We start from the raw sequence: 21,275 nt of genomic DNA, 5'->3' as shown, positions 1-21,275 counted from the left end.
GCATTTGGCAATAAGCAGTTCATGATCTGAGCCACAGTCAGCTCCCGGTCTTGTTTTTGCTGACTGTATAGAGCTGCTCCATCTTTGGCTGCAAAGAAAATAATCAATCTGATTTTGGTGTTGACCATCTGGTGATGTCCATGTGTAGAGTCGTCTCTTGTGTTGTTGGAAGAGGGTGTTTGCTGTGACCAGTGTGTTCTCTTGGCAAAACTCTATCAGCCTTTGCCCTGCTTCATTCCATACTCCAAGGCCACATTTGCCTGTTACTCCAAGTGTGTCTTGACTTCCCACTTTTGCATTCTAGTCCCCTAGAATGAAAAGGACATCTTTTTTGGGTGTTAGTTCTAAAAGGTCTTGTAGGTCTTCATAGAACCATTCAACTTCAGCTTCTTCAGCGTTACTGATTGGGGCATAGGCTTGGATTACCGTGATATTGAATGGTTTGCCTTGGAAATGAACAGAGATCATTCTGTCATTTTTGAGATTGCATCCAAGTACTGCATTTTGGGCTCTCTTGTTGACCATGATGGCTTCTCCATTTCTTCTAAGGGATTCCTGCCCACAGTAGTAGATATAATGGTCATCTGAGTTAAATTCACCCATTCCAGTCCATTTTAGTTCGCTGATTCCTAGAATGTCGACATTCACTCTTGCCATCTCCTGTTTGACCACTTCCAATTTTGCTTGATTCATGGACCTAACGTTCCAGGTTCCTATGCAATATTGCTCTTTACAGCATTGGACCTTGCTTCTATCACCAGTCACATCCACAACTGGGTATGGTTTTTGCTTTGTCTCCATCCCTTCATTCTTTCTGGAGTTATTTCTCCACTGATCTCCAGTAGCATATTGGGCACCTACCGACCTGGGGAGTTCCTCTTTCAGTATCCTATCATTTTGCCTTTTCATACTGTTCATGGGGTTCTCAAGGCAAGAATATTGAAGTGGTTTGCCATTCCCTTCTCCAGTGGACCACATTCTGTCAGCCCTCAGCAATACGTTAACTGTGAACTTCCAGATGTTCAAGCTGGTTTTACAAAAGGCAGAGAAACCAGAGACCAAATTGCCAACATCCACTGGATCACCGAAAAAGCAAAAGAGTTCTAGAAAAACATCTATTTCTGCTTTATTGACTATGCCAAACCCTTTGACTGTGTGGATCACAATAAACTGTGGAAAATTCTGAAAGAGATGGGAATACCAGACCACCTGACCCACCTCTTGAGAAACCTATATGCAGGTCAGGAAGCAACAGTTAGAACTGGACATGGAACAACAGACTGGTTCCTAATAGGAAAAGGAGTACGTCAAGGCTGTATATTGTCACCCTGCTTATTTAACTTATATGCAGAGTACATCATAAGAAACGCTGGGCTGGAAGAAGCACAAGCTGGAATCAAGATTGCCGGGAGAAATATCAATAACCTCAGATATGCAGATGACACCATCCTTATGGCAGAAAGTGAAGAGGAACTAAAAAGCCTCTTGAGGAAAGTGAAAGAGGAGAGTGAAAAAGTTGGCTTAAAGCTTAACATTCAGAAAACTAATATCATGGCATCTGGTCCCATCACTTCATGGCAAATAGATGGGGAAACAGTGAAAGCAGTATCAGACTTTATTTTTGGGGGGCTCCAAAATCACTGCAGATGGTGATTGCAGCCATGAAATTAACAGATGCTTACTCCTTGGAAGGAACATTATGACCGACCTAGAAAGCATATTAAAAAGCAGAGACATTACTTTGCCAACAAAGGTCCGTCTAGTCAAGGCTATGGTTTTTCCAGTGGTCATGTATGGATGTGAGAGTTGGACTGTGAAGAAAGCTGAGCACTGAAGAATTGATGCTTTTGAACTGTGGTGTTGGAGAAGACTCTTGAGAGTCTCTTGGACTGCAAGGAGATCCAACCGGTCCATCCTAAAGGAGATCAGTCCTGGGTGTTCATTGGAAGGACTGATGCTGAAGCTGAAACTTCAATACTTTGGCCACCTCATGCAAAGAGTTGACTCGTTGGAAAAGACCCTTATGGTGGGAGTGGTTGGGAGCAGGAGAAGGGGACGACAGAGGATGAGATGGCTGGATAGCATCACCCACTCGATGGACGTGAGTTTGAGTAAACTCTGGGAGTTGGTGATGGAAAGGGAGGCCTGGCGTGCTGCGATTCATGGGGTCACAAAGAGTCAGACACGACTGAGCGACTGAACTGAACTGATCTTAGCCTAATTCTTAGTAGAATTTGAAGCTGGAATGATTTATCATCATCTTATAGGTTTAGACATATAATTAATGATTTAGCCAGCATCCAAGGCTTTTTATTTCCTCCCATACATCATTATTTCAAATTGATAATTTTCCACTAGGCAATGACTAGGCCATTTGGTTTCTCAGAGTAGTATTTGTATATTGGCACTTTCTTATACTTGAGATTATCACAAATACTAATATAACCCACATCTCTTATGTCTCCTGCATTGGCAGGTGGGTACTTTACCACTAGAACCACCTGGGAAGCCCACAACTCAACCTGCTAAGAAGCCAAATACAATATTAATGGAAAATTTATCCTACAGGCAAAATGTCTATAAGTTTTATAAGAAGAAAAGACTAAACTAAAAGATTAAAATTGCAATGTTGCACTGCCATTTTTAAAATGGATAACCAACAACAGCCTACTTTGTTGGAATTCTGTATAGCACATGGAATTCTGCTCAATGTTACATGGCAGCCTAGATAGAAGGGTAGTTTGGGGGAGAGTGGATACATTTATATGTATGGCTGAGTTCCTTCGCTGTTCACCTGAAACTCACATTGTTAACTGACTATACCCCAATACAAAATTAAAAGCTTTTTTAAAAAAACAACTGCAATGTTGCAGATATCACTATAAAGTGTCTCAATCTTCCTGAATAATAGTGAGTGAGTGAATAAGTGATAGTCACTCAGTCATGTCTAACACTCTGCAATAATCTGGTGATAAAAACAAAAGCTGCAAGACTGTATATAACCTTTGACCCAGTAAATCCTCTTGAAGCATAATGGTGAAGAAGACAGGAGGGAGAGAAACACTATAGACATTGCAACTCCATGACATAATTAAAATTAAAAATGACAAGTATGTCACTACATTAATATATGAAAATGCCTGCATACTTTCTATGTACAAATAATATTTAGTAAATAAAAATTATATGTACATGTGGACTAGTTTCACAGAATTAAAACTGATAATCTGAAAAGGCAAAATTAAAGGCTCATTATATTTACAATTATAGTATCTGTTATTGACAATATTGGCAATGCTTTTTAGACTGTATAGCATACTTTCATACATGTACATCACTTCATTTCATTAATTTCATTATTGTAGAATAGCAACTGTACTCACCTTCCCATCCGGGAGCTCCATGTAACCTTCTATATCAGTTGTGGCTGTTTTGCCAAATCGACCCAGTGAACCCTGAAGTTTGAGGCCAGTGAATGTTAGAGCCATTGCCCAGAACCTGCAAACAATGAGAGATTGAATGTACCTAAAAGAAATCTTACTTTAACTTTAATGTCAATCATTTACATATTTAAAAGTCACATATTAGTTCATTTATCTATTCATTCAGTTAATTTGTTTTAAGCATCAACTACCTGTCAGGCAAAGCTCTAGGCAACATGAATTCGGCATCAAGCAAAGTAGTCCAAAAAGAAAAAATTTCCTGCCTTTGTCAATCTTACATTTTTTTTTTTTTAAAGTCGCTCAGTCATGTCCGACTCTTTGCAACTCTGTGGACTGTGGCCCACCAGGCTCCTCCTGGCCCACCAGGCTCCTCCGTCCATGGGATTTCCCAGGCAAGGATACTGGAGTCAATCTTACATTTTAGAGTTGTGTTGTCCTATGCAATAGCCATATGTTTGACTATTTTTATTTAGATTTAAAGTAATTAATATAAAATAAAATTTAAAAATTAGTGTTTTATTCAGACCAACCAGTTTCAAGAATTCAGTAGCTGCACATGGCCAGTGTCTCTAGACTGACCAGCACAGGACACTCCCACCCTGGAAGAAAGTTCTACTACATAGTACTGCTTTAGAGGATGTAAATATTTTCCAAAATTTCTAATTTACTTGCTGTGTAACTTTGTGTAATTTTCTTGATCACATATGTATCTTCATTCTCTTATGTGTAAAATGAGAATATTACTTGCACCAACCTTAAGAAATTGTTGAAAAAAAACTCTTGGAAGAGTGTCTAGCACATAAAATCAATAAATATTAAGTTACTAATATCTTCTTGTTTATAACCTAAACAAATGAATAGTCAGAATGAAGAAAATTATGTTGAAAAAAGAATCTGACCTACTAACTGGATGTAAAATAGATAATGGACAGTATTAACAAGTTAATAATATGAAGCCAAGAGCCTAAACAATCAACATCCTTCTCGGAGGCTATGGTAGGTCCTTGATCATATGTTTCCATTTCCTCTGCATTTCTTTTTATACCACATCACACATGAAATCCTTTAAAGCCTTTCTCCAAAGATATAGTACACAGAAAATATACACTTTAGTAAGCAATGGGAAAATTAAGATTTTTCAACCTATAGTTAGCAGAGAGCTAGCTGAGACTTCTCAAGATTCAAAAATCTGTTCAATTATTCTATATTTTAAAAAGACCAGTTTTAAGTTGGAATAAAAAGAATTTAGGATAGATTATTTCTCATAAAGAGATACTGGAAGCAAGTTATGGGCAACTTGAGAGTAGTGCCAGAAGGTTGTTAAATAAAAGACAAAATCATTCCATCCTGAACAAAGAACAGTGTGTGATACAGTGAAAATACCCAGATATCAGAGGTCAAGAATAGGCTCTGCTACCATTTAGTATTAAGAGTCAGGTGTCAAGAATATAACTCTCTGTTATAACTCTCAATTCACAAGTGAAGACTGAGTTCAGAAACATCAAAATGACTTGTCCATCATACAGAATCACTTCAACACACTGAATAGTAGATCTGAAAGCACAGTATGGACTTGGACATAGCACGCCAATCAATGTTAGTAAGATATTACACAAACTCTCTCAGGAAGTGAAGCCTATAAGAAGGCAGAAGGCTAAATTCAAAGCCCTTCTTTTATCTATGCTGTTTTCAGTAATAAAATCTCCATAACCAACTAGAAAAGTTGCACTATAGTTAGTTTTCAATATAACGCATTTAAAAAGTATCCTAATGTTAACATCAGCAAACGTCATTTCCAGATGATCAAACCTCTTAGAAAAGATCCTAACAATAAAAGACTAGCATCTGTATCATGTGTGCGACCTACTTGATGTGGCCTGATCCTGAGGTAGTGAGCTGCTCGTCATCTTCAGGATTGAAAGTAACCTTAAAAACTTCCTGGGAGAAAGCTTTTGTCCTCAGTAGAGGCTTCTCTTCTTTCCAGTTCCAGATGGTCAGGGTGTGATCAGGGCTGCCACCAACAGAAGCCAGCAGGGTACCATCGAAGTTAAAGTCCACGTATGCATAGGCCAGATCAGTTCCATCTGAAAGGATGAGGAGATGAATGGGAGTCTAATAACAGAGACAGCATTTCATTTTCAAAACTATTTCAAAAATAAAAAGGCAAGAAGAACACCCATAGTGATGTGCATTGGTGGAAGAATGTCAAGAATCCCCTAAAGAAACAATTTCAAAACCATTCATCACTTCTGGCTGGAGAATGTATTATATGATATGGAGGGAAGGGGTAAGGGTGAAGAAGTCTTAACCACATTTTGCCTGAGAAAAATACATTGAGAATATATTCTATTTTATGAAGCAGGAAAGGCATGTTAGACAACATGTCTAACAAAAACATGTTAGACAGCAGAGAGAAGTCAATTTAAAATCTGCCACTGAATTTTTCACAAAATAAAAATGATGACTCTCAGTTTCTGCTTATGCATGTGAGGAGCTAAGAAGTTACCATTCCATCCTAACAACAAGTAAAAAGCTGAAAAGATGAAAAAATCAACAGCTCTTCTTGAATCTGTAAGAGAGGGAAGAAACCGGGGCAAAGCCTTGCCTCTCAGAACGGAGAGACTGACAGGAAAATACAGAGATACTCAAGTCACCACAGCAGAGACTTCCAAGCAGAAACAGCCAAAACAGCTTGAGGAACCACTCCGGACAATAAAACCTGAACTCTGATTGCAGGAGGCTCAGTGTGGACAGGTCTGAGAATTAAAAACTCCAGGGGAACCAGTCACAAGGTGGCCCCAACAGTATTGTGAGATTTATCTCCAGGAGCTTGACTAGATTTCTAAACTAAAAATATCCAGAAAAAATCTCTGGGCTTCCAGCAGAGGGAGGGAGAAAGGAGCCATTTTGAAATACCCCAGAGTCCTCTGATCTTAATAAGTTCTGCCCTCAGGGGAAACTCATTAACTAATTAACCAGAGCCTGAATAGCTGGGGTTTATCAGCAGCCTAACTGCCCTGCATACAGGTTTCTCAAGAGGCAGGTCAGGTGGTCTGGTATTCCCATCTCTTTCAGAATTTTCCACAGTTTACTGTGATCCACACAGTCGAAGGCTTTCTCGTAGTCAATAAAGCAGAAATAGATATTTTTCTGGAACTCTCTTGCTTTTTTGATGATCCAGCAGATGTTGGCAATTTGATCTTTGGTTCCTCTGCCTTTTGTAAAACCAGCTTGAACATCTGGAAGTTCACGTATTGCTGAAGCCTGGCTTGGAGAATTTTGAGCATTACTTTACTAGCATGTAAGATGAGTGCAATTGCGCAGTAGTTTGAGCATTCTTTGGGGTTCCCTTTCTTAGGGATTGGAATGAAAACTGACCTTTTCCAGTCCTGTGGCCACTGCTGAGTTTTCAAAATTTGTTGGCATATTGAGTGCAGCACTTTCACAGCATCAGCTTTCAGGATTTAAAATAGCTCAACTGGAATTCCATCACATCCACTAGCTTTGTTTGTAGTGATGCTTTCCAAGGCCCACCTGACTTCACATTCCAGGATGTCTGGCTGTAGGTGAGTGATCACACCATTGTGATTATCTGGGTTGTGAAGATCTTTTTTGTACAGTTCTTCTGTGTATTCTTGCCACCTCTTCTTAATATCTTCTGCTTCTGTATGCAGGTCAGGAAGCAACAGTTAGAACTGGACATGGAACAACAGACTGGTTCCAAATAGGAAAAGGAGTATGACAAGGCTGTATATTGTTACCCTGCTTATTTAACTTATATGCAGAGTACATCATGAGAAACGCTGGGCTGGAAGAAGCACAAGCTGGAATCAAGATTGCCAGGAGAAATATCAATAACCTCAGATATGCAGATTACACCACCCTTATGGCAGAGAGTGAAGAGGAACTAAAAAGCCTCTTGATGAAAGTGAAAGAGGAGAGTGAAAAAGTTGGCTTAAAGCTTAACATTCAGAAAACTAAAATCTTGGCATCTGGTCCCATCACCTCGTGGGAAATAGATGGGGAGACAGTGGAAACAATGTCAGACTTTATTTTGGGGGCTCCAAAATCACTGCAGATGGTGACTGCAGCCATGAAATTAAAAGACACTAACTCCTTGGAAGGAAAGTTATGACCAACCTGGATAGCATATTAAAAAGCAGAGACATTACTTTGCCAACAAAGGTCCATCTAGTCAAGCCTATGGTTTTTCCAGTGGTCATGTATGCATGTGAGAGTTGGACTGTGAAGAAAGCTGAGCGCCAAAGAATGGATGCTTTTGAACTGTGGTGCTTGAGAAGACTCTTGAGAGTCCCTTGGACTACAAGGAGATCCAATCAGTCCATCCTAAAAGAGATCAGTCCTGGGTGTTCATTGGAAGCCTGATGCTGAAGCTGAAACTCCAATACTTTGGCCACCTCATGCGAAGAGTTGATTCATTGGAAAAGATCCTGATGCTGGGGGTGATTGGGGGCAGGAGGAGAAGGGGACGACAGAGGATGAGATGGCTGGATGGCATCACCCACTCAATGGGCATGAGTTTGAGTAAACTCCAGGAGTTGGTGATGGACAGGGAGGCCTGGCGTTCTGCAATTCATGGGGTCGCAAAGAGTCAGACACGACTGAGCAACTGAACTGAACTGAACTGCCCTGCAGAAGGAAATATCCAACCCAGCCCACTCTAGCCATCCTCTCCCACCTAAGCTGGGAGAAAATGCTGAGAAATGTTTGTGAAGTTCATAGTTCAGAGGCATAGGCTCACCAAAAAAAATGAGACCTAATCATAGTACTAAAGAATTCTTTCCTTCCCCTGCAACCTACCACCAGGTTACCAAACACCTGTTTACCACAGTTCTTTTTATCCAATACATCATGTCTCGCTATTCAGAAATAATGTCAAGGCATACCAAAAAGCAAAAAAAAAAAAAAAAGACAACTTGAAGAGATAAAGCATTCATCACAACCACACATGGCATAGATCCTGGAATTATCAGATTGGAATTTAAAACAACTACAATTAACATGCTAAGGGCTCTAATGGATAAAGTAGCCAACATTAAGAGTAATGTTTGCAAAGAGATGAAAATCCTAAGAAAGAACCAAAAAGGGGATCATCCTTAGTAACCTGAGTGGGCCTCATCCCATCCGCTGAAAGCACCTAGAAGCAGAACTGGGGTTTCCCAGTTCTTCTTCCCAGGAAGAAGAAATTCTGCCTGAAGACATAGAATCAATTCCTGCCCAAGAATTTCCATACTGTGAGCGTGCCCTACAAACTTCAGATCTGCCAGCCCCCAATTATATAAGCCAATTCCTTCTAATAATCTCTCTTCTCTCTCCGACCGGTTCTGTTTCTCTGGCAGACCCTGACTGCTACAGTAATGTGAGGTCATCTTGAGAATTCTGTTCACCTTAAACATGCGGTATTTTAAAGATTCTAAGACTCACCTTGAAGGATTCTATAGGGCCTCATTGAAGGATATTCATAAATGATTATCTTTGGGAAAACTCCTTTTTCTGCTACTGTGAAATAAGTTTTATCAGGGTGAACCTATAAAAAACAAAAGGTCACTAAAGTATTAAAAGGGAGATATTCATATAAATAGTTACATTAATAAGTATTTAGAACCTGTTACTTTATAATTCGTTTATTAGGATCCACTCCAACAGAAAACTCAAAGCTGGACATCTACGAAATACTTGATAGTGGATATAATTTAAACTGAGAACTAGAAGGGTACACACTTAAGTTTTACTTTCATTAATAGAGTCATGTTTAACTACAATTTTTTAAATGGCCATCTGAAGAGCTAGAACGGTGGGTCTCAATCTTTAGCAGGCATCAGAATCACAAGAAGGGCTTATTAAAGCGTAGACTTCAAGCTTTAACACTGGAGTGTCTAAGTCAGTAAATTGGGGCTTAGATCTGAGATTGTGTATTTACATTTCTATCAGTTTCCCAGGTGATGCTGGTGCTGCTGAATCTGGGGACTGCTGTTTGAAACCAACTAAGTCAGACTGTTTACCTTGCATATAAATCAACCTACCTTCTTGAATAGAAAATTCATGTCTCAGAGTAAGCTGTGTCACAATTTTTTAAATTTCACCTAACCAGCAACAAATATCTCAATATTTCAAATGATAGCCATATACATTGGATGGAATCGTATGTTCATTCCTGTTATTTTTGTTCATTGACACAAATAGTTTATCCAGGGAATATTTACTGTATTTCCTTTGCATCTGACTTAGAAATATTGTATCTTTCACAATTTCAGTAAGTTTACATCCATTTCTGCACAGCAGGCTCTGCACTAGCTCTGTCTGGTCTGCTCACAACCAGTAGGAAGCACAAGGGAAGGATTAGATGTTCGGATCACGATCCCTCTAGAAACCCTCTTGAGCATCTCATAGGGAACTGCAGCTTGTATAAGCCCCATATCCTGTCCATTTCTCCTCCTTTCCCTTTCCCTGTGAGGTCTCTCACAGATTAATATCAACAGATGCCCTTCTCCTGACACCAGTGACGCTGAGAGGACCCCTCAGGCTGCCTGTTACCGGTAAGAACAGATCTGGGACGCCTATTTTAAGGAGCACAGAGTAGAGAAACAACCAAGTGAAAAGCCATTGCTATTCAGAGGTCAGGTTAAGATAGTTAGAAAGGTATTCTTTTGATGTGGCCACTAATAGGATCATTGGCCATCTTAGTGAGGTGATAGGAAGAAGACAGCAGAAGTTCAGCTTTGAGGGAAAGATCAAAAATCAGGGGGTAGGGCTTCTCTGGTGGCTCAGTGGTAAAGAATCTGCCTGCCCATGTGGAAGAAACAAGTTCAACCTCTGATCCAGGAAGATCCCACATGCCACAGAGCAACTAAATCCATGTGTCACAACTCTTGAGCCTGTGCTCTAGAGCCAGGGAGCCACAACTACTGAAGCCCAGGTGCCTTAGAGTCTGTGCCCTGCAACAGCAGAAGCCATCACAATGAGAAGCCCACACAACACAACTAGAGAGTAGCCCCTGCTCTCTGCAACTACAGAAAAGCCCATGCAGCAACAAAGACCCAGCAGAGCCTAAAGTACATTTTTTTAATTATATATTTTTAAAAGTCAGCAGGTAAAGAGAATGCATGGTTAGAACAGGTTTGTTTTTTTTTTCTTAAATCAGGGCTTGAGGCTTTCAGGATCTTAATTCCACAATGAGGGTAACCAGTGGACCCCCAGTGAAGTCCCAGAGAGGGGCCTTTTAAAATAAGAACAAGTTGATTTAATAGTATGCTTTCATGCTGAGGATGCCCAAGGAAGTAGAGGGTGAAGATACAAGAGAGAAAATGACTAATGGAGACAGACACCTGGGAGGAAGGAAGAGACAGACTTGAAATCACACATTTTTTGTCGACTACTTGAAATTACTGAATAGACAATTAATATTTCATCTCCTAATGTTCAACTCCATACTTGCATTTTATCTGGCATTTAGCTCTAATTATTACATGAATTACCACTCATGTTATTCATCTTAGTAATTTTGCAGAATGGCAACATAGCATTTAATGGAAAAAACCTGCATGACTCTAGGAAAGTCACTCAACCTCTATTAGCCGCATTTCCTTATCTGCAAAATGAGATGACAATATTATTAATATTAACACAAATAGTATAATATTGCATGGAGCTAATGTCAGTGAATGTAGTGGTTGTAATCACGAATTGAAAATGCCTTAGAATAAAGATTGCTTTGTACCTCATGCAATCCCATAAGACTTCAAATGAACACACAGTTGGATTTTTTTCCTAAATTACCAAAGACATACCCCAATGACACCAATTCCTATTCCACTGCTACTTCGCAAGTAGGTCTGTTCTTTGGTTTTCAAATTCAGAAAAATCAGCTGGTTCCCAGCTATGTACATCACGGTATTGCTTTCCAGAAGTTGTAAGTTGGCCCGCTTTCTGCAGTCATAACCAAAGGAATGTCTGTGGGTAAGTGGCTAAGGAAAAGAAGTGAAACAAAGTAACCATGGGTGGGGGGGTGGGTAAGCAATGAAATGAATATATTTTTTAAACCCATACCCTTAGTAGCTAAATTTTATGCCAAAACAGAGTTTTTTAATGTATTACTAATGTAACCTTATTTTTAAATTACATGAAAATTCTCATACTCCAAGCTAATAATTTAATTTTCCTAGGAAAACCCTGAAAGCACATTAATTTTATTTAATTTTGTTTTCAATAAAAAATAAAGTTGAACTTTCAATTTCAGTACTATAGGTTTCCCTCATAGCTCAGTCATTAAAGAATCTGCCTGCAAAAAAAAAAAAAAAAAAAGAATCTGCCTGCAATGCAGGAGACCCAGGTTCAGTTCCTGGATCAGGAAGATCCCCTGGCGAAGGAAATGGCAACCCACTCCAGTACTCTTGCCTAGAGAATCCTATGGACAGAGGAGCCTGGCAGGCTACAGTCCACGGTGTCACAACAGTCAGACAGACTTAGTGACTAAACCACCACCAAGGAGCAAAGGAGCTTCCTAAATAATTTCACTTTCCTCTCTCCTGCTAAAACTAAATCAACATTATAATATGAAAGGAGGTCTGTCTGTTATCTTTGTACTCCCAAAGCCTGTTCAATTTGTTGTCTCAATACGGTAAAAGGATCACATAGCCTCTTGCTGTTGTTGTTTAGTCACTACGTCATGTCCAACTCTTTTTTGACCCTACTGACTCTAGCCCGCCAGGCTTCTCTGTCCATGGGATTTCCCAGACAAGACTACCAGAGTGGGTGGCCATGCCCTCCTCCAGGGGATCTTCCTCACCCAGGGGTCAAATCCCCCTCTCCTACATTGCCAGGCAGATTCTCTACCACTGAGCCACCAGGAAGCCATAGGCCTCTTCCTTGATGCTAAAAGACAAGATGTTTAAAATTCTGACATGTTAGTGAAATTCTGACACATCAGTGATAGTGACTACTCTAATAAATTCACATGACTATAACTTAAATTTAATCATATGAAAAATAATGAAAATTGACTAAATAACATATAGTACATAAGTACATAAAATAAATAGGCTAACATTTCCTTTCTGGGATCACTAGTATACACATGTATATAGATGGATGTGTGTGCATTTATGCTATAGAGTGTAACTTCGTTAATTCAAAATAGGTTTAAAAAATTGAGCTGTAAACTATTTTCAAATGTACATTGTTACTATACTCAAGCTCAAATTAATATAATCCAAAATATGACTATAATAATTAAATGAGATCAATCTATTAAAAAATTATAGTTTGCAAAGAAATATATTACATAGTGTAACTTAAGTAGATAGATTCTTATTTTCCAAGAATTCATTGCTGAACACAAAAGTTGAAGGTTCACAGGACAAGTAGCTATTTTTTGAGCCCAGGGTTTTCTTTTTAATCTGATTTTAGAGGATTCCTCTTATTTGTTAGTAAATACTTCCAGAAAAAAAAATTACATATTTTAACAAGAGGATCTGTAGGATGTTAAAAAATGATCAAATTTTAACTAATGTAATTTGAATTATGAAGTATAAATTATAACTAACAACAAGTAACTATACCTATCTCATTGCCTAATAGTTAAATTGAAAAAGAAAGAGAAAATATTTCAGGGGCATTTGTACAAGAAAAAAGAATTTTATAAATTTAAAGACACAAATGCCTAAAATTGAATCTTATGTAGAAATGCAAATGAATATGTGACCTAAGATCTAGATGAAGCTATTCTTGCCTTATGGAGAATACCTGGGACTGCCTCACAAATAAAGAATAGAATCTATAGCCCCTTATGTTTAGAGAGTCTGGTTTTTGTTATTGTTCAGTCACTCAGTCGTGTCCTACTCTTTTTGACCCCATGGACTGCAGCATGACAGGCTTCCCAACTTCCCAGTCCTTCACCAACTCCCAGAGATTGCTCAAACTCATGTCCATTGAGTCAGTGATGCCATCCAACCATCTCATCCTCTGGCATCCCCTTCTCCTCCTGCCATCAATCTTTCCCAGCATCAGGGTCTTTTCTTTTTTTTTTTTTCAAAAAGAAAGACATGATTTTAATATTACTTAACAATATGTTAAAAAAGTAGCCAGGCAGGCTCCGTGTTAATACAGTTGTACACTCTACAGACTTCATGGTGTGAGTACTGGTGGGTGTTTGCTCGGAACGGTCTCGTTCTGCGGGGGTCTTACACAAGCTGGCTACAAGTCGGGGGTCAGACACGGACGCGCGACGTGTACACTCTGGACAGTGGACTGTGGAGGACGGCGGGCCCGCCCGCCCAGGCCCTCGGGCGGACGCGGGCGGAGCTGAGCGGAGACCCCCAGGGGCAGGTGGCAGGACGGGGCGAGACGCAGAGGGCCGGCGGCGCAGGGGCGGCTCATCCGGCCGGCTCACGCACAGACAACACGCACGCGAGCTCACAGCGTGGCCGAGCAGCAGGTTCTCGTCGGAGGGGCCGGGCCGGCCACCGCGCGGCCCCCTCCAGCATCCTCGTTCAGTGGGCAGCAAAGGTGGCTTTTTTCAAGCTGAAATTGGACCAGTTGATGGACAGTCTCTGTCGGGTCTGCCTGGCAGAATCCAAACAGAACCTTTTGAAATATTCCACTTCCCTCTCAGTCTCATCCATATCCACACTGTCTAGGTCGATATCTTTAGGCAGAAAAACATCATCGATGGAGCTGCTGGCGCGCTCCCCTTTCTTCTTCTTGCTCTTCCTGCTCCGGCCCTTGGGCTGCGGGGACTCCGCGGGCGCCGGCTTGCCACTCTGCAGGGCCTCGCCGGGCGCAGGGGGCTCCGCGGGGCCCGGGCCCGGCTTCTCCTCGCGGACGTGGCTCGGCTTCCTGTTGCTGCTGTTGGCCTTCCTCTCCTCCCTCCGGGGGTCCACCAGGGGCGGAAGGTCCAGCACTCTGGCCTTGGGCTCAGGCTGCGGTCGGGGCCGGGCCAGGCCCTCTGGGGCCCGGGGGGGCTCCGCGGGCTTCCGGGTGGGCTCGCCGGCGGCCTTGCTGCCCGGCCGCGGCTTCTGAGGGCCGGCGCCCGCTTTGTGGTGATGCACCATGTCCAGCAGGAAGGACAGAGGCTCCTGCTGCTCCCCGCTGACCCCCTTGGGCAGGAGCCGCTTGGCTTCCCGCATCAGGGTCTTTTCAAGTGAGTCGATTCTTCACATAAGGTGGCCAAAGTATTGGAGCTTCAACTTCAGCATCAGTCCTTCTAATGAATATTCAGTACTAACTTCCTTCAAGATTGACTAGTTTCATCTCCTTGCAGCCTAACGGATTCTCAAGACCCTTCTCCAGCACCACAGTTCAAAAGCATCAGTTCTTCAGCACTCAGCTTTCTTTATAGTCCAACTCTCACATCCATACATGACTACTGGAAAAACCATAGCTCTGACTATACAGACTTTTGTCAGATAAGTTACAAAAGTTTCTGCTTTTTAACATGCTATCTAGGTTTGTCATAGCTTTTCTTCCAAGGAGTAAGTGTCTTTTAATTTCACAGCTGCAGTCACCTTCTGTGGTGATTTTGGAGCCCAAGAAAATAAAGTCTGTGACTGTATCCAGTTTTCCCCCATCTATTTTCCATGAAGTGATGGGTCTGGATGCCATGATTTAGTTTTCTGAATGTTGAGCTTTAAGCCATCTTTTTCACTCTTCTCTTTTCACCCTCATCAAGACGCTTTTTAGTTCCTCTTCACTTTCTGCCATTAGAATGGTATCATCTGTATATCTGTGGATGTTGACATTTCTCCCAGCAATCTTGATTCCAGCTTGTGCTTCATCCAGCCGGCATTTCGCATGATGTACTCTGCACATGGGCTTCCCCTGTGGCTCAGCTGGTAAAGAATCCACCTGCAGTGTGGGAGACCTGGGTTTGATCCCTGGGTTGGGAAGATCCCCTGGAGTAGGGAAAGGCTACCCACTCCAGTATTCTGGCCTGGAGAATTCCATAGACTGTATAGTCCATGGGGTTGCAGAGAGTCAGACATGGCTCAGTGACTTTCACTTTCACTCTGCATATAGGGCTTTCCAGGTAGTGCTAGTGGTAAAGAACCCACTTGCCAATGCAGGAGACACAAGAGATGCTGGTTTGATCCCTGGGTCAGGAAGATCCCCTGGAGGAGGGCACAGCAATCCACTCCAGTATTCTTGCCTGGAGAATCCCATGGACAGAGGAGCCTGGCAGGCCACAGTCCATAGGGTCACAAAGAGTCAGACATGACTGAAGCAACTTAGCACGCTTGCACTCACTCTGCATGTAAGTTAAATAAGCAGAGTGACAATATACAGCCTTGACAGAGCCTGGTATGGGGCAGGAAGTTCTGCCTACCCTCCTTTTCCCTCTCCTTAGTCACTGCTGTCACCTTTCCTTCTTCTTCCTCTCTTTTCCCCTTTCCCAGATACCAGTGTAACACTCTAGAGGGCTGGAGGTACATCTGTAACTATGAAAGGAGAAATGAGGTACAATCCCTTCACTAATTTGGATGATAGTAGAGAATCAAGAGACATGCTCATTAATCTAATATTATCATCTTTGATTTCAAGGGGGAAACTCTTTCTGCCTTGCAGCTGCATTGATTGAGAGCCCTTTCAAATGCAGAATGGGTAAGACTGTATCTTCCCAGACACTCTTTCTAAATCAATCACAACCTGCTTGAGGGCAGAGATTGCTTCTCATTTATCTGTTTCCTGGAATGCCCACCAGAGTCTTGAACCTATTAGGCTAAATGAATAAATAAATGAATGCATAACTAGAGTCTGAACTCCCCCTTTTAAACCCAGAAGACAAGGCAGTCCATAAGCAGAGCTCTGAAAATGTAAAAATGTGTTCTGATACATCTCCAACTCCCTTGTGTTTTACTTCATCCTTTCTTCTGGCATCTTTTCTTAATTTCTTACCAAAGGCCTAAGGACTTCACTGTCCGTCCATAGCCATCTAGGACCTCCACTTTAAAATGATGTTTAAATACTATCTTAAGTTCTGTTTAGTGTCTTTTACAAATTATGCTGTGGCTTAGGTGATATTTTATAAATTACATATTTAGAAGACACAAATGTTGAGTCTGATATATATAAAGAATTTTAAAAGTATCTGGGGAACACATGACAGCTGACTTCTTGGAGCTTCTCACAAGAAATAGAGATTATTTGTTCCATCTCAAGAGAGTAGGACAAAGTCTAATGCAGGACATCCATAAAGGCAGATTTTGATTCAAGATCTGGAAGAGCTCTCTAATAATGGAAGCTATTAAAAAATGGGATCTGCTGGTTTTGAAAGTGATCAAGACAAGCCCAAAGCTCATACATTCACTCATCCAGCATGAGTAGAAAGGATTCATGCACTGAGTCAAAAGTCAAGATCTCTCTGACTCCCTGATTTATAAACTCGGCATCTCTCTCTAAAACAGAGATCCTTGTATTCTGAAGCAGCAAGTCCCTAGTGTTGACAGTCAGGAGAAGGCAGCACAGTGAAAATTACCTGAGAAGTTTTTCAGAGTACATATGCCCAAGGCCCTGTCCTCATGGAAATAACGCCAGTAGGTCCAGGAAGCTATTTGAGCATGTGCATGTCAGGAGAAGCTTCTAGATGACTAATAAACCACCTCATTTGAAAAAATAGGCTAGAAGGCCACAGATCTTTCATTGGTAACTTGTCCAAGGGCTACAGATTTTTTTTAAAAAGGCCCTCAAGAGAGAAAACTCCAGGTTATAAGTTTCATGGTGAATTAGTTTTAGTTATACCTAGGATTAGAGAAACAGAGTTAGAAGCTAAAATAACAATCTGTTCAATTTTTAAAAACTGAGTCAGGAAGTACACTGCCCTACCTCTGTAAGCACCCCTTTTATAAAGGGCCTAAACCTCAGTGTTTAGGCCATATGGTCACAACCACTGCCCTTTGGAAGGTAAGCATACTAAACTGCTAAACAAAAGCCTTAATGGAAATTGTCTTCAAACCAGTGCCTTACAAACCTACATCACAAAGTGATAGCAAACCCCAAATCCCTTTGTTAATTATCCTATTTGACATTTCTCTGTAGACTCTTATTCTCCTATTAAAACCTGTACTTTTGTTCCCTGCTTCCTCCTCAGGGTTATCTTCTCTGTAACTTATCTGATAAATAATGTGAAAGCACTAAGGCCTGAGAAAGGCCATGTTAGTGTTTTAAGAAGGGAGATCAATGATTTTCACTTGACAGGCACTGAGAAAGGGTGCCAAGCTGGTAGAGATAATGGGGATAAAAGTCCTCCTGGTTTCCTTCACATCAGATCTCCTGAAATGACAGCCAGAAAAGCACTATTTCTTTTTATGGTTATTTGGCTTCTAACAAAAGCTTAGTCTAAATTAAGACCATGGCTATAGTTTGCCAACCCCTGACCTAAAGAGCTGAAATTTCAAAATTATACATGACTGGAGTGGATACACAAGTGTAAGAAGATCCAGTGGTATGTTTGAATCTGGAGTCACAAACGGCATTGAGACAAGCTCCATATAATCGTAGAAGAAGCTTTCTGATATTTTCTTCTTAACTTCCTCCTCTGCCTCCTCTGCATCTGGGGCAGGAGTTTCCATATACCGAGATTCTAAAAAGTTAAAAATATTTTAACTAAGAAGAGTGTCTGATCAATCCTAATATCATATTTCATGAAGATGAGAAGAATGTATCTAGCCCATAATACTCTAGCAGTTACTACTACTTCTGGCCTGAACACTGGATGCACCACAAGTGAGCACCTGGTTACAGCAGTCTCAAAAGACAGTACATGATCAGTTCCAAGGAAGAGTTATTCTCACTAACGTAGGGTTGATCTCTCCTTATACCATCCCACTGCCCAGAAAAATCCAGTATGAGTATGTGATTCTCAGAAATGAAATATACAGCTCCAGGGCTGCTAACCCACCCTATTAGAATATGCTTTATGTTCTTTCTTTTATCACTCCCACATACCTTGCAAACATTTTTTATGGATTTACAACTGTTAAATTAAAACAGGGACAATCACTGATAGAAAACTAATAATAATTACCTCCAAAGCTTTCTGTATAATCATCTTGAAATGAACTTGAACTTCCTTCCAAATGTTCCACATAAGATTCATCATCCTCTATATATGATTCTTCCCCTTCAGTAAATGCTTCACCTGTGGTATCGTCAATAGACTTGTGATCCTCTTTCATAGAAGCTGTTAAAAATAAATTGTTTTAATAATTTCTAAATTTGAATTAAATATTTTCTTATTTTCAAAGAAGCTAATATGTCCAATTCATTTGTACTCTAAATTGAATGAATTTTAAACTCAAAAATTACTACAAAAATCATTTTATTTGGTCACTCTTGTAGCTTTACAAAAATTGTTTCAAGCTTTTCCTGTGAGTTAATCTCTATTTTCACTTCATTGCTAGTCTATTTCCTACCAAAACAGACTTAAAAGAAAGTAAAAGGTAAAGAAAAAAAGATTGGCTGGTATGCTGCTATCATTTTTTCAATTTAATTTGATTTGACCAACCTATTATTTATATAGGACCTTTTAAGGGTTTCCCTAGTGGCTCAGCTGGTAAAGAATCTGCCTCCAATGTGGGAGACCTGGGTTCGATCCCTGGGTTGGGAAGATTCCCTGGAGTAGGGAAAGGCTACCCAGTCCACTATTCTGGCCTGGAGAATTCTATATGGTCCATGGGATTGCAAAGAGTCAGACATGACTGAGCAACTTTCACTTCACTTTTATGTTATGTCAAAGATAAATAAAGCTGACTGAGCGACTAAGCACAGACAAGAATAAACTTCTCTGGGTATGACTATTTATCTCTGAATGATACCCCAGGAATAAGTCAGACTAGTCTCTTTAGAACAAGGTAGAAGAGAAAGAGAATTGGAATGGGAGTAAAACAGACCTACTAACAGGTCTAAGCTAACGTTCAGATCAAGTCCAAACATGAGTGTGATTCAAATATACCATGTCAAGCAGGTGAAAGGGCCAGGTAAAGTTTCAGAATAACAAGACAGAAATGTTAAGTGTGCTAGAAATAAGTGGAACCACCTAGCAGATATAGCTGTGAAAGTGAAAGTGTTAGTCCTCAGTCGTGTCTGACTCTTTGCGACGCCATGGACTGTAGCTCGCCAGGCTCCTCTGTCTATGAGATTCTCCAGGCAAGAATACTGGAGTGGGTAGCCATTCCCTTCTCCAGGGGATCTTCCCAACCCAGGGATCAAACCCGTAGGCAGATTCTTTACTGTCTGAGCTAAGATCTAGCTGAGATGAAGGTAAAAGATGAGAAACAAGGCCCAAGACTAATATGAATGGGGTAAGAAAGTTGGGCCAAGCCAATTAACAAGACAACAGGATAGGGTTCTATAGGATTCATGCATTTGGATGGAAAGAAAATAATCCTGGACACCTAAATGTGGCCCCATTTCTTGAATTGCCCCAAGAGGGACCCTTGGGTAATTATTCTCCAATAATACCACTGAACAGATATCTTAGCTCTTTCATGTGACTATCACAATCAAATATTATTTCCCGTCTCTAGATTACAATATTAAAAGCTTGATACCCAAGCTGCCATGAAATGAATTAAGGCTGCCAGCTAGGATAATGGAATTGGGAGTGAATACAGGTGAAGGGGAGTAAATCATTTTTCTAAAAGTGAATATTCTGAGCCTAGTTGAAGGGCTCTGATAGGAAAAGTGGAGCTTGGAAAGAAAAAACTAACAAGCAGTGCTGGACAAAGGGTCATTATCATTAAATCCACCCATCCAGGAAAATGTTGCAAAGGACTGGAAACTATAAAGTAGACAATCCTCTGTCATAAATGCAGGAAGCAGAGAAAAGTGTAAATGGAAAAACAAAAGAGATGCAAACTGAAGTTTGTTGAAGAGAGTGATATTTGGGGAAGATAACTCTAGTGGAGGTATGGACAGGATGACTTGAGTAGAGATCCTTGTTACAAAAGTCCAAGCAAGAGGAGATAAACACCTAAAATAAAACATAATATGGAGAAATCATGGATTAGCCAGATAATGCCTCAGATAAACTGAAAGAACTTAATGTACAATTTATAAGTAAATTGATTTCCCCAGGACCTGATCTCCTCTAGGTGAACAGTAAAAATTGTATTTCTGAAGCTAGACTTAGGACTAGAAACTAAAAAAAGTCAAGATTCCACTAAACTACCTCACACCATGATGCCCAGTCAGAAAGAACCAGCAGTCTTTTAAAAATCCTATTACAAAATTCTTCACTTTCCCTTCTATCTACATGTGATGATATTCTTCCACGTATGGTATCCAATTTAATTCTCAGACAGCTTACAATGGTCATTTTGTGGGTAGGAAAATTGAGGCGCAGAAAGCTGAAATAATTTATCTAAGATCAAGCATCTCTAAACAGTAGACCCAGGACTCAAAACTGAAGTCTAATTCTCTTTCCACTACACTGTATCAGAGGGGCCCATTAAAGACCTTGTAGACCCAACAGGAAGGAGCCAGACCAGATGCAAAGATGGGTCATTATCAATATAGAGATGACAGTACCTTCTCTGTTCTTTAGAAGCGAGAGATAAAATGATTAAAACACAGAATCTGCCCCCTAAACAACTTAAGAGTTTAGTAAGGGAATTAAACAAGTAAACTTTTCTGTCATATAAACTTAGATATGCATTCTTTAAAAATTATTTTATCTAAATTTAATAATAAAGACCCTAGTGTATACTATAATCTTTACTTACTTCTTGATGCAGATCTAGAGGAATGAGACTGCCTTCTGTCACTCTTTGATCTATCTGATTTCCCCCCATCAGTATCCTGATCATCTGGTTCCTTCAT

At 40.5% G+C, this 21,275-nt stretch overlaps 1 protein-coding gene across 1 annotated transcript in view; it reads right to left on the bottom strand.

Moving 5' to 3' along the window:
- The window catches only part of CFAP44 (cilia and flagella associated protein 44), a 128,555-nt gene extending 107,280 nt beyond the window's left edge, over positions 1 to 21,275 (bottom strand). Inside the window, exons 1-7 of the mRNA XM_061167209.1 lie at positions 21,179 to 21,275; positions 18,481 to 18,636; positions 17,877 to 18,036; positions 11,252 to 11,414; positions 8,889 to 8,991; positions 5,311 to 5,527; positions 3,384 to 3,498 (exon numbers count right to left, since the gene is read on the bottom strand). Coding sequence (XP_061023192.1) covers positions 3,384 to 3,498; positions 5,311 to 5,527; positions 8,889 to 8,991; positions 11,252 to 11,414; positions 17,877 to 18,036; positions 18,481 to 18,636; positions 21,179 to 21,275 — 1,011 coding nt within the window. The remainder of the gene's footprint in view (positions 1 to 3,383; positions 3,499 to 5,310; positions 5,528 to 8,888; positions 8,992 to 11,251; positions 11,415 to 17,876; positions 18,037 to 18,480; positions 18,637 to 21,178) is intronic.

Source organism: Dama dama, chromosome 19 (genome assembly GCF_033118175.1).
Source record: "Dama dama isolate Ldn47 chromosome 19, ASM3311817v1, whole genome shotgun sequence".
Taxonomy (NCBI): domain Eukaryota; kingdom Metazoa; phylum Chordata; class Mammalia; order Artiodactyla; family Cervidae; genus Dama; species Dama dama.
The sequence above is the reverse complement of the archived record's forward strand: the minus strand, read 5'-3'. Positions and strand labels throughout refer to the sequence as shown.